The following is a 14,584-nucleotide window of genomic DNA, read 5'->3' as shown; positions in this document are numbered from 1 at the left end:
AAAAAAATGATTGAAGAAGGCTTAATCTTCTTTATTTCCTTCCTCATGGATGAAGATAAACAAAAGTTCCCCTTCACTACTTGGATATGGTGTCTGGTTTTTCACGAGTCCTTTCAATTTACTTTGGAGTTATTAGGCTGGCCTTAAATCTGATTCAATAGCTAAAATTAGAAAACAGATTCCAGGTTCAAACAGAGCTATGATTTAAGCTTCTCACAAGTCACACATTTGAAAACTGTGCTGGCAGAATCACCAGAAACCCACTGAGTAGTTAGAACAAACATCCACATTATTCTTAACAGGCTACTCATACCACTCTCAAGATAAGGAGAAACCGTAGTACCACAAACAAATTTTGATATCCCTATCTCAGATCCGCAGATCTAATCCAAGTCAATCATGCAAAGAGAAAGCTTCCTGGCATTTTTTTGCTGTTAAAAAGTGATAATAAGGATTCCTTTGTTTAGTATTGAGTATTCTTACAAAAATATGATGATCAAGAAGCTAAATGAAGATGGCATGCCGGTGAAATACTGTATCTTTACTACTGTAGTAAACATCCAACAATAGTGCAAGACAATTTACAATAACGACTATATTTAGATATGTGCAAGTTCTTGACTCCAAATGGAAACTTGAATCATGGGAACCATATCCTGGAAGTGAGCTGCAAGGATTATCTGCTAGTAGATTTTCCAGTCCATGCTGCAATGTAAATTGACTGACACTACCAGAATTCCCAGCTGGCATACTGGTACAAATAACACTTAAGCAATTGCCTATGATTTTACTACAATGGCATGGAAGTCAAATCATATGCTTGTAATAGTTGCATCATGTTCCAATAAATAGACATTGTGCCAAATACATGTGGTTGCACAATTGCATCATGTGCCAACTGATAAAGAATATATATGCCAAATACATGTGGCTACATAGCATTTCTTTGGTGATCAATGTAAGAATCATCCCTTTCAAATAAGATGAAGTTGACGATAAGAAGAGGATCATGGAAATTTCAAACCCTAAAAATATTTGTTCACATCCTACCACCATGATCATTTCATCAAAATACCAGCTGACCAAGCACAATGGTTTACATTTCTAAATACTGCAGATCTACCAAACTCTGATTGCAATTTTTTTTCAATCTTGGATAATTGCTATAGCTCTACAAGAGAACCATCTATGAACTTTTAGAATAGACAATATAGAGCACACAAAAAAAGACCAACCTGGCAAGGTGTGCTAAAATAACCTGAAACATCATTGCACGTCTCATTAGATTCATTGCTGGTATATCCATAGTTAACATCACACTGCACAACATAATCTATACAAAAAATATGCTAGAATACAGACACAACCATTCTTTAACTTATCAACACAGACCATGACGATAACATTGACTGCCTGAATTTTTTGCAATTCTTGTTAGAAATCATCCTTGCCTCGTACTTTTCCGTTCAGCAGTGGGAGGAAGCTTCTCCGAAGGTCCACAAGGAAGTGGTTGGCCAGTTTTCTCTTCAATGCGTTTCTTCAGTTCCCTAAGAATCTTAATCTGCCCAAGCTTTTCTGGTGATAATCTGTCCCAATAAATACCTGCAAATCATTCAATTAAACAATTCACAAACTATGTTAACTCTATTAGCTATGACTGACAGTTATAAGAATCACAAGTAAGAATTCTTCGAAGGATCACCTTGAGGCTTTGGGATGGTTGTATTTGTATGGATAATTTGAGTAGGAGTGCAGATCACATCAACTGGAACATCGTGTATGAGAAGTTTCTCTACAGGAATGTCCTCAACCAACTGTTTATCATGCACTGCAAAGAAAATTGGTGATTGTGAGCTTGTGTGGTGAATGCTGATATGTATACAAACATTAAAAAGGGATGCCATGTATTAGCTATGTACTAATCTCATATGCTTGATAGTCATCTACAAAACAGGTAAAAATGGAAGAGGAATGAAGGAAGAAAAGGAAAAGATGGGTAAATGCAAACTGCAAATAAGGGGGAAAGAACAAAAAATGATGAGGATGTTAACATGAATAGCTTCAGGCATCAACTGTGTTAATTTTTTTGCTCAATGTTTTGGATCAAACTCCATGATCCATTCTTGTTCTCTTGTTCTGCTTTTCTATTCCTGATGATGGATCATGGAGTTTGATCTGAAACGTCGAGCAAAAAAATTAACACAGTTGATGCTTGAAGCTATTCATGTTAACATTATGGACTGTGGAAATCACATATCTACAATGATGAGGATGTGTTTTTCATGCTTGTTTCAACTTAATTCAAAATGCCCAATGCCTTATAAAAGTAACCACCAAAGACTTTTAAATATTTTACAGGCATGGTCTATGGTCTCATGACAAGATAACACATATCCACAACTCATGAACAATTTTAAATTATAGAAATATCTATAATCCATGGATTCTTGGGGCAAGGGGATGGATGACAAGTCTTGTGGACATGGGACCAAGACCCTAGATTGAAGGTAAATGGTACATGTCATTTTCACAATGTTATCACTGCATTTACTTCAACACCAAGTATTTACTCCTTCTAACCAAATCTTCATTCTTTAGAAGAAAAAAAAATGGTGAGTACTTATGGTGTGGATGGGACCCATAAAGCATTAAGGTAGAGTTACTACCACAAACATTAAAAAAATGCACTTTTTGAGCTGAATGATGTAGGGGACGCCTATATGTTTCTAGTGCGTTTGGGAGACTTGATCAAGTGGCTTGAGGATCTCAAGGACATCCCATGTCTCCTTGCAATCCCCAAAATTGGGGGATGTCCAATAGACATCACCTGACAAGAGGAGGTGGTAGTGGTGGTGATAGTGGGGGGTGGATGTGTCCCTATGGAACATTGGAAAATAAAAAGTCTAAACCTCAATGTCATTATGCAACATTATAGAATATATTCTTTCTCATTATCTTCATCCATATCCTCATCAACTTAGTCATCCATATTAGAATAAAAATTTCCATTGAAAAATTGAACTAGGTTAGACACAATTTATAACAAAATACAATTAACCATACACTACTATAGATGAAAATTTATTATGAGAAAATGAGCTTAGAGCAGCTTGCAAAATTAGATATAATTGCACATTGATCCATGCATATTGTGGTCCTTTGTTCATTAGTGTTGTTCATAACTTTATAGCATAATAGTTGAACCAATTTAAGTCACCTTCTCAACTTACATATGTGCAATGTCATTCCATACATGGTTGTCTTTCGTGTCATCTATGTTGTCCAACTCAGGTACCATCTCTCCAATGGCAAACTCTCTTGGCTAGACCACTTCAATTATGATTTGGTCATTCATTTTGTCTATCTGACTATTCTCAAGCACTTACAATTATCTTTGATAAGCTATGTCCAACAAATAAATGTGGGCTCTCTATATTCTTCATATCTGATAAGACCTTGAAGTAAAAACTCAAGAAAAGAATTCATAACTCCAAAGGTGGAATGAATTTTAAACCATAGACCTATGGCAAAGGTGTTTCCTTTGTGTCTAATTTGTTAGGTTTTGCATGAGCTGAAATCATCTTTGACAAATCTGTTGGTTGTATACTTGATTGGGTGCATTCTAAAGGTGTCTCAAAAGGCTACGGAAAATAAAAGAATATGCTAAGGGACTCCCAAATGTTTTTGTCTGAAAGGGGGACATGACATGAAACAACTTAAGGCATAACATACAATGCCATCCAGTTATTAACCGCCTTTCAAAGCTGCAAGGACATCCCCTTCTCCCCCACCTACAACTTCATATTGTTTTTTAACCTTCTAGTGTTGTTCATGTTGGAAAGGACTTTGACTTTTCTTAAACAGGGATAATGTGGACAACTACAATACCTAATGTTTTATTTGTAAGCCGACTCGTTATGTTAATCTTTGTTAGAAATAGGTAGTGATGTAACTACTTGTGATTCAACTGTTGGCAATTGTGTAGCCAATAACTGTGAGACTTGGCATTCAAGTAGTAAGTCTTATGATAGTTCTTTGGATCCTCCTTGTACAAGACAATTGCATCACACGTTACTGTATATGAAAGATCTACTTGTTCCATGTTCATTGTGTTTACTTTTGTTATCATTTAGATTGTTATTATATGGCAGTGAAGAATTCAGTAGCAAAACAGATATTCCGTATCTCACCCCCTTCTTTCTCCAACAAAACCTAATCTATGTGAATCTACAAACAAGTCTGACATCCCAACTAACCAAGCTAAATATAATAGGTTTTATAAGTTAAACCTTTCTAACATAATTAACCTAGCTATAATTTAGAATAATCAAAATATATATACACCAAGTGCATTACAACTTATACTATGGTGTACTAACACAAATTCCTAACAAGTACATGCACATATACATAAACCAAGCTATGGAGAAAGTTTAAAATTGATGAAATTGATGGGATCTGTTGTTGGCACCAATTGTCTTACCTTTTTAACAAATCCCCATTAAATTTTGCTACTTCAAATATCTAACGTTAACCCCAGAATCCATATTTATACAGGATATTTTACTCTAATGATTCCAAGTGTTAAGCGTTAAGTGATTTTTAAGAAATAATTGATAAGGCTATTTTTTTATTTTGATTTACTTAAATGGAGCTAACCATTAATTGCAGGATTCTTTCCTTTGTTTTCGTTGTATGCTGCAGCAAATATTACATACCTAAACTCGAAGAGTACTTGACAAGTCAGAAATTTCTGATTCATTAAAAACTAGACATAACCTAGCAACTCAAAAAACACTTCAATTTTTGGAAAACAAATTTTATGCAAAATTCAGCTACAAAATGTATGAAATGAGTTTGGTAGGGGTTTGGGGGCAACATCCCAAGTGGCATTGATAGGCGGCATCTCTCACTAAGGTTTAGGGGTATCACCCCTCATGCCATCCCTATCGCAATACAAGGTAAGGTCAAGAAGCCAAGCCCCCACCACAAAGACCAGAAGAAGACCTTCATGGCATACATCATTTTCATAAATTTAAATTTTTCTATGTTCCACAAAGTCTCAGTATGAGGGGACGGAGGGATGGAGGGACCAAGGGCTTGGATTTGGGGATGGTGAGAGGACAACATTGGGATGATATTGGAGTGGTGGCAAGTGGAGGTTTGGGGAAAGCACCTCCAATGGGATCAAGGGGCAGCACCTTGATAGGGTTGAGGGTAGAGACCTTGCCACCAAGCACAGATTAAGGCCTTCAAAACCACACAAACCTTCATGGTTTGCATAATTTTATCACTTTGTTTTTTTACAACACTAAGTCCTTACTATTTCTAAAACTTGAGAGTGATTTGGAAATAAGGCTTAGATGCCTATTTATAAGATTTTGTGAGTAATTAGAGTTTGGGTGGGGCCCATAAACCATTAGGATTAAGGTTTGTGGCACACACATAGAATACCCTTTCTGCTATTTTAAAAAATGTTGACTTTTTTCATTTTCTTGCCATGGCAGATGCCTAGCAGTCCCGAGGATGGTTAGGAGACACTTGTGGAGTCCCCTAGACATTTCAGGGTGTCCTAGAAATGTCCTTGGTCCATAGTGGAGGCGATAGGATTGCAAGGGAACATTTACCCCAATTCCCCGAGTCTCAAAAATGCAAGGATTCTTTTTCTTTTTTGGTTGGGGAGCGGGGGGTGGACATATCCAAATAGAATGCTAATTTTTTAGAAGGAAAACAGACAATTCTTATAAAGACAATAAAAAAACATTTTTCATGTGTTATTGGCACGATATCGGTCAACCTATTGGACTCGCAAAGTACACATGCCCAGAAATTTGGCAACTTAAAGTCCGAAAAAGTCATGGGGGAAAAATTTGGTGAGTACCCGATGACTAGCCAAGTAGGTGAACTGTGTTGAAGAGTTATTGTATGATGATGCAAAATCCTGTTGTATAACTGCACTAACATGGAACCATGCTGAAATGTTGCAGAATCCTGTTCTACAACTGTGCTGCTGCAAAAGGTCCAGTGCAACATTTGAATGGCCATAGAACACTAGAATTATCATATTTGTAGTTTTAAAACTCACGACTTGGATAAACTTGGAAGACCCAATTTTGAATAAGACTAGGCAACTCGGGAAAACTTGGTGAATTAAAAAAAAATACTTGAATTCACTAACTCAGCAAAAATTGGCATAGGTGAGTAAATGGGTGAATTTCAGGCATGGACTTGCCAAGAGTTCTAGCCTGCAACTCAGAAAATCTTGCCTGCAAGTAAGTAGGTCACTTTCTCAGCATCCTCTGCAAATAATGGGTACTCACGATTTCTGTGTTTTTTTTTGGTGAATTTTGCATCTATGCTTGTATTGCTGCAACACACAGCACATGCTGCTGATACTGCAGAATATTTGCTACATACATGAGAAATGCACAACAGGTGTTGTAGAAGATGCTTGTCACTGCAATGTTGCGGATGAATATATGTTGCATAAGGCTATGAACGGAATATTGATGATCAAACTATTTTATATTTGTTTGTTTGACAGTTGCTGCTGGAGAATAAAATCCCAAGTCACAAAACTACCATGTGTAGCTGTCTACACACGTTGCCAAAGCTCCTAACATATTGTAGCTATTTCTTGTCTTGTTTGTTTCATATGGGTCCAAATGTTGTCATCTGTCACTTTGTGAAATAAGCATTATCATTAGAAATATCAGTTGAGAGAAGTTGTTGGATTGTTTAATGTAGAATGTGAATCCCTTGGCTATATCAACTAGGGATGTACGACAGATAGGAAGAGAATGGAGAAAAAGAATTGCAACAGATTTATTTTAGGTAATTCACCATTTCAGTAATACATTTTGCTTCTGGTTTAAACATAAAATCTCAAGCTAAAGGGGATCACACATCACTCTTTCCAAGAAAGGGCTTGCTTGTAAAGAATGATAGTTGACTTGGTCGTATTCCCTCCAATTAATTAGATGTGTTTGTGTTAAGTATTTAGTGTGCACGAATTCTACATTGAAGAAAGAACAAGAGATTGAAAAAGCAATCTTGTTCTTCCATTACATACAGATTATTTAGTATCTCCATACAGGAATTTCAAATCTTGCATATTTTACTTTCTACATTTAGTTTGTTTTCCTTTTCCAATATTTAGATGGTTTGTTTTTACTTTTTCGTATCCTTACCCATTTTTCTGGTTGTTTTGTGCCTAGATTGGAAACAACATTAGTATTTCCTGTGTTTCCCTATATCCCTTTTTACAGTACTCCCCAATTCAGGTGTATTTGCATTTTAGAGACCTTAGTCTGTAAAAAGGCATTGTAGTTTTTGCATGTATAATGCATCCCATCTCCTCAAGCATATGCTTCTGGATTGACAAAGAATAAAATTTACCCATTGGAAAATAAGTGTACTACCCATGTTAATCAACACTATAACTTGATTCCATCTAATCCATCCTTCTCTCAAAATAGGGTTTGAAGATGCCCCTTTTATGGAAGCCAAAGATGCAACGGCTTGCTCAGCCAACTCTCTTGATGATGTAACCTCTAGAGGCAGCTTACCTCCATTAATATTAGCTTGTTCATACTCACTGATAAACGGTTAATAATTCAACCAAGTTCACTTCTCCTTGTGAGAAAAAAGGGCATGGCTTCCTCAAATCTTCCTTAGTTGATTCATTAGCATTCATTCAAGTCTTAGGTGACAGATTCATATCAATATTGGATGTTTTCTATTTGAGCTAGGCTGATTCTTAAGAAGTGTACAAATTTGCTTGCTTTGGGCCTTACTTTGGAGTAGTTCTTCATGTGATCTGCCTTGTGCAATGCCTCCATCCAAGTCAGCTGGATGAGCCTCAACATATCCCATTTCAATCATCATGTAAACATTGTAAACCATCAACAAACATGAATTTTTTGAATTCATACATGACTCAATTTACCTTGGGCCCATGTCCAACAGCCATTCTCAAATTGCAATATGCATGTAAGTCATAGTTTAGTCCAAATTTATCATCACTGGCAATTTATGGTCTCCATAATTTTCTAATAGGATCTTCATTAAGATATATTGTCTCTCATCCTAAATTCCTTTGTCTAGGAGAAGAACATTATTGTTCAATCAAAGGCTCTTCTAGACCTGCTATGCTGACTATGCAATGGTTCAGCCCCTTGCAATAGACAACCCTAACTTTTTTGAAAAAAAATTGAACTGTAAACGAGCTACAATGCAATGTCCTTTCCACGTTTTGATCACCCAGTTCCCAAGATGGGCAAGGTGAGAGCATACAGCATTCAAGACCACACAAATAAATACAATGCAGCAACTTGAAAGTATATGCACTAGGTGGGAAGCCAACCAATCTCACTTCTTTAGTGAAGTGCCATGCAACTGAAAGGAAAGAACACTTTGCGCTTATTCAATGGAATGTACAATACAATGAAAATAAGCACTTCACAATTATTCAGCAGAGTGCAATTACAATCAAAGCTTCCACTTATTCAATGGGTAACAATTTCAGCACTCTACACTTATTCAGTGAGGTAAGTAAATACAATATTTCCACTTGTTCAATGGGTAAGCAATCCAATACTTTTCACTTATTCAATGGGGTGAGTACATGCATTAATGAACAATGACCAAACCCACTGGCGGTACTACCATCTAATGTATTACAAAATGTAAATAAAATACATTACAAACTAACCCATGATGATAATATACTACTGCAAAAACTGATAAACTAATCAGGACAGATTTTAATACTGCTGTAAATACACAGAGTGACCAAAATCACCATCAAAGTGGGGTTAATATGTTGCTCACCAACAGGAGATAAGAACATTATAATCATTCTCATGCTTTTTAGAACAACCTAGCACTGAACTTGCTGATTCTGTGACTGCTGCAACTCTGTAACTCACTGGAAAACACATCAGAACAGCAGGCTAACACATAGCACTCTACACACACACTGCCTAACTCACACCCAACAAGTCCACACTGAACTATCACTTCAAAAACCACTATTATGAACCAAACATCATTGTAAATGTAAATAGACTGTTATTACCTTCTGAGCAATCAGAATTCTGAGACAACTAGTTTAGAAGTTTTAGCGTTGGATATAAGGAATGTAAAACCGATTTTACTAGTCTTATCGATTTGCCTCTGCAGATGAAAACAAACGATTATACTTACTGCCAATCACTGTATTGTTTTTCTTTTTTTTATCGAATATCTTATGAACAGAGAGGGTAGTATATATATCTTTTGTTTCATTGGATCGTGCCTCCACAGGGGGTCACGATCCTATGTGGAACCACGTGGTTCCACATAGGGTCGTGACCCCTGTGTGGAGCCACGATCCTTCTTACACCGACGATTACTTCCTTACATAAACTCAACGATACCTAAACTAATCATAGCATAGTAAATTAAATTTAGTTAATACTAACTAAATTTAATCACAATTAAATCGCAAATGACAGGTTTCTGTGTGCTGATAAAATAAGGAGACAGACGACTGAGACTATAATTAACACTCCCTCTTAGTCTTAGGAGTATAGGCCTACAACTTAATTGAGCTTACCACTAATCTCATGAGAATTACATCACCTAGATGTGAAGTATCATCGCGTGATACTCAGGATATACTCACTTTGATATCCAGTTTTAAGTATTAGCCTGTGATACTAAGGATATACTCACTTTGATATCCAATTTTAAGTATCAGCCTGTGATATTAAGGATATACTCACTTTGATATCCAATTTTAAGTATCAGCCTGTGATACTAAGGATATACTCACTTTGATATCCCTGTTATAGTATGTGCATTGACATTAATCCGCTTACATAATGTCTACTATAACTTATCATATTACTGATATTCAAATTGTCTGATGATCTTTCAAAACATTTATAAGATCGTCACCTTACAATGTTAAAATACAAGTGTCCATTACTAAAGAATCGTCATCCTTTAGGAGTGAACACAGGGAAAGGTTACATACTTCATATACTCAAATATATGACCAAGAAGTTTACATAAATTTTAGACATCAATTACATTTTAACCATACCAAGATATCTCCTGAAGTGATGAATTTTCACTCTTGCTAGGGGTTTGGTGAGAATGTCAGCTGTTTGATCTCCTGTATTGACATATTACAGTCTTATTACCTTTCTCTCTGTCATGTCTCTTACATAGTGATATGGGATCTCAATGTGCTTGGATCTATCATGAAAAACTGGATTCACTGAAAGTTTAATGCAGCTCTGATTGTCACAATGAATGATAGTAGGCTTCAGACTTTCACCAAACAGTCCTACTATCAATTTCCTCAGCCATACGGCTTCCTTAGCTGCCATGGATGCAGCTATATATTCAGCCTCTGTGGAGCTCTGAGCTACGAAAGATTGTTTTCTACAGATCCAAGATACCATAGCTGACCCTAAGCTGAAACAGCATCCTGAAGTGCTCTTCCTGTCTATCACGCTTCCAGCCCACCCTGAATCAGAGTATCCATGTAGGTTCAATGCAGTGTGTTCATAATGCAGTCCATAGTCCAAGGTACCTTGTAGATATCTCAATATATGCTTTACTGCAACCAAATGTATTTCTTTGGGTTCAACCATGTGTTGGCTGAGTGCATTTACTGCATAACATATATCAGGTCTGGTATTGACTAGGTACATTAATGATCCAATAATCTGTCTGTATAAAGTTGGATCTGCAAATTTGGAATCTGCTATAGCTTCTTTTAATTTATGTAGGTTTGTTTCCATAGGAGATGACATTGGCTTACAATTCATCATTCCAAATCTCTTCAGAATGTCAATGGTGTATTTACCTTGATTTAGATAAATACCATCTGGTTTTTGCCATACTTCTAATCCAAGGAAATAATGGAGTAGACCTAAATCCTTCATCTCAAACTCTGAAGCTAGTTCCTGTTTGCATTTTGCAATGAGCTGATCTTCGCCTGTAATTAATAGGTCATCTACATATAATATGAGTATCAACATTTCACCTTTGATTATTTTGAAATATAGATTTGGATCAGGAATGTTTTTAGAGAAACCTATCTCTAATAAGTAACTGTCAATTCTTTCGTACCATGCTCTGGGAGCTTGTTTTAATCCATACAGTGCTTTCTCTAACTTGCATACATGTGTTTTAGCATTATTTACCTCAAATCCCTCAGGTTGCTCTAGATATACTTCTTCTTCAATTGTTCCATTCAAAAATGCAGTTTTTACATCCATTTGATGAACTTTCCATCCTTTAGATGCTGCTATAGCCAGGATTGTTCTGACAAAAGTGTATCGTGCAACAGGTGCAAATGTTTCTTCATAGTCAATTCCTTCCTTCTGAGAGAAGCCTCAAGCAACAAATCTTGCCTTATGTTTTTCTATACTGCCATTACCAGCATGCTTAATTTTAAAGAGCCATTTAGAAGATACAACTGATTTTCCTTTAGGTCTAGGCACAATTTTCCACACATCATTCTTTAAGATAGATTGATATTCCTCTATCATGGCATCTTTCCATACTTGCTGTTTAAGAGCCTCTCCGGCACTTGAAGGTTCAACATTTATGAGATCTGTCATTAGCGTAACATAGCTAGAAAACTTTGAAGGTCTTTTGTTTTCTCTAACTGTTCCTATAGGTGCTGCAAAGGATTCTGCTTCCTGTACTGTTTTAGTGGCCCATAGTGGTCTCTTCTTGGGATTCTCTGTTGTAGTGTTCTCAAGTTCCAAGGTGTTATCCTCAGGATGCTCCCTCTGAGTTTCAGAAAGAGAATCTTCTTCCAAATTAATGGAATTGGTTGGGATTTCAGGTGTGATGGAACTCCTTGTTCTGTTAATAGCTATATCTTCCTCAAATATGACATCTCTGCTTAATTCTATTTGTCTTTGACTAGGGATGAATATTCGGTAGGCTTTAGATGTTTCACTATATCCTACAAAAATCCCTTTCTGTCTAGTAGGTTCTAATTTAGTTCTTTTCTCCTTAGGTACATGAATATAAACAGGACATCCAAATATTTTGAGATGGCTAATATCAGGTTTAATTCCAGTAAAGACTTCTTCAGGAGTTTTGTCACCAATATGAGAGTGAGGACATCTGTTTTGAATGTATATAGCGGTATTAGTGGCTTCTCCCCAAAGTGCAGTTTCTAGGTTTTGATCTAACAACATAGCTCTTGCCGCTTCTACTATTGTTCTATTTTTTCTTTCAGCAACCCCGTTTTGTTGAGGATTGTAGGGTACAGTGAACTCCCTCTTAATCCCAACATCTTTACAAAACTCTTTAAACACTTCTAATGTGTATTCCCTACCATTGTCAGTCCTAAGAGTTTTGATTTTCCTACCAGAGTGATTTTCTGTAATAGATTTGAACTCTTTAAACTTCCTAAGAATATCTTCAGATTCTTTACTTTTAAGGAAATAAATCCAAGTTTTCCTAGAAAAATCGTCTACAAAGATTACATAGTATAATGCGTTTCCTAGTGATGGTTCAGACATAGGCCCACATAAGTCAGAGCGAACTAGTTCTAGTTCTTGTACTCCTTTAGTTTTCCTAGAACTGCAGGGAAAAGAGCTTTAGTGTTTTTCCCTAGTGCACATCCTTTACAAACATCTGAATAAATTGGCTTTAGTTTAGGTAGTCCTGTGACTAATTTCTCCATAGAGGGTAGAGCACGAAAATGTAAGTGCCCTAGTCTTCTATGCCAAATTTCTGCTTGATCTATGACTTCATGAAGTAAGGTTTGATTTGGCTCATTACACAATTCATATAGGTGCCCTTGTTTGTAACCAATCACTTGTGCTCTTTTGAAGGTGGCTGTTTTTGGCCATGCCATTACCTTTCCTTCTATGAACGAGACTCTATATCCGTCGTCCTCAAGTGCAGAGATAGAGACTAAGTTCCTCTTGATGCCTAGTACAAATAGTACCCCAGTGAGTTGGATTGAGATTCCAGACTTCAGTCTGATTGTACATGTCCCGACACCTTTTACAGGATGTGCAGAGTCATCCCCTATTGTTACCTCTTCATTTGATCCCTTTTCCATTGAGTCTAGTAATTCTCTGAATCCGGTGACATGTCTTGACGATCCACTGTCTATCACCCAAGTGTTAGACTTGTTTGAAGCTTGACTTGATAGTGCTGAATATAATACAAACTTTTCAGATTCAAATTCTGTGTTCCTCTCTACTTTGGCGAATGATGCCTGCTGTTTTACTTTGTCAGGACAATTAAATAACATATGTCCGTACTGATCACATCTATGACATTGGATTTTTGACATGTCTTTCTTATGAAAGCTTTTCCCATGATGGAATTTTCTCTTTTTGAAGTTTCTCTTCTTGCCTTTCTTACGGGAGTCGGTATTCAGAATGTGGAGGTCCTCATCTTTAGTTTTGTGATTTCCCCCTTTCATTTGCCTTGATTCTTCAAGGAGACAGTCATCCCTTAGTTGATCAAATTATGTGAATTTGTCCCTTGCATTTATGCCTTGTTTGAATGATTCCCAGAATTCAGGTAATCCGTCTAGGGTAATCATTGATAGTTCTTGCTTCTCGACATGATAATCAAGTTTTTACAGTTGATCTTTGAGTGAACCTATCCTCATGAAGTATGAGTTTATTGTTTCACCTTTATTTATACTTATGTGGTTCAACTGTCTTTTTAGAGCTAGGGTTTTGCTCGGATTGTTTATTTCATACGTCCTTTCAAGGGTTTTGAACATTTCATATGCATTGTCATATTTTAATATAAGTGGTATTATATGATCCCTTACTGCATCTATCATGATTTTTACAGCTTTATCATTTCCCTCATTCCATACAGTTTTCTCAGGTTCGTCTACAGGTTCGGGTTTGTCTTCTTTTATGAATTTGATTACTTTGTTCTCTTTTAACACTATCATAATTCTGACTTTCCAAGCCAAAAAATTTGCTGCTCCTTCGAGTCTGTCCTCGAATCTGATTGTGTTCGCCATTTTAGAACTCTTCAATTTTGTAAACTTCGCTTTCAGTCTATTCGGATCTTTAAGTAGTTAGGCTCTGATACCATGTAAATGTAAATAGACTGTTATTACCTTCTGAGCAATCAGAATTCTGAGACAACCAGTTTAGAAGTTTTAGCGTTGGATATAAGGAATGTAAAACCGATTTTACTAGTCTTATCGATTTGCCTCTGCAGATGAAAACAAACGATTATACTTACTGCCAATCACTGTATTGTTTTTCTTTTTTTTATCGAATATCTTATGAACAGAGAGGGTAGTATATATATCTTTTGTTTCATTGGATCGTGCCTCCACAGGGGGTCACGATCCTATGTGGAACCACGTGGTTCCACATAGGGTCATGACCCCTGTGTGGAGCCACGATCCTTCTTACACCGGCGATTACTTCCTTACATAAACTCAACGATACCTAAACTAATCATAGCATAGTAAATTAAATTTAGTTAATACTAACTAAATTTAATCACAATTAAATCGCAAATGACAAGTTTCTGTGCACTAATAAAATAAGGAGACAGACGACTGAGACTAAATTAA

General features: G+C 36.4%; 1 protein-coding gene across 2 annotated transcripts in view; it reads right to left on the bottom strand.

Annotated features, from left to right (window-relative positions):
* Positions 1-643: 643 nt before the first annotated feature.
* LOC131061493 (5-formyltetrahydrofolate cyclo-ligase-like protein COG0212) overlaps positions 644-14,584 on the bottom strand; it is a 73,794-nt gene continuing 59,853 nt past the window's right edge. Inside the window, exons 5-7 of one of the 2 annotated variants that reach the window (XM_057995192.2) lie at positions 1,703-1,828; positions 1,452-1,602; positions 644-1,258 (exon numbers count right to left, since the gene is read on the bottom strand). In XM_057995192.2, coding sequence (XP_057851175.1) covers positions 1,249-1,258; positions 1,452-1,602; positions 1,703-1,828 — 287 coding nt within the window. In that variant the 3' untranslated portion in view covers positions 644-1,248. Of the gene's footprint in view, positions 1,259-1,392; positions 1,603-1,702; positions 1,829-14,584 lie in introns of both variants that reach the window. The other variant, XM_057995191.2, reaches the window with a different exon arrangement.

This window comes from Cryptomeria japonica, chromosome 8 (genome assembly GCF_030272615.1).
Source record: "Cryptomeria japonica chromosome 8, Sugi_1.0, whole genome shotgun sequence".
Lineage (NCBI taxonomy): Eukaryota > Viridiplantae > Streptophyta > Pinopsida > Cupressales > Cupressaceae > Cryptomeria > Cryptomeria japonica.
Note: the sequence above shows the minus strand (reverse complement) of the source record. Positions and strands in the feature narration are given on the sequence as shown.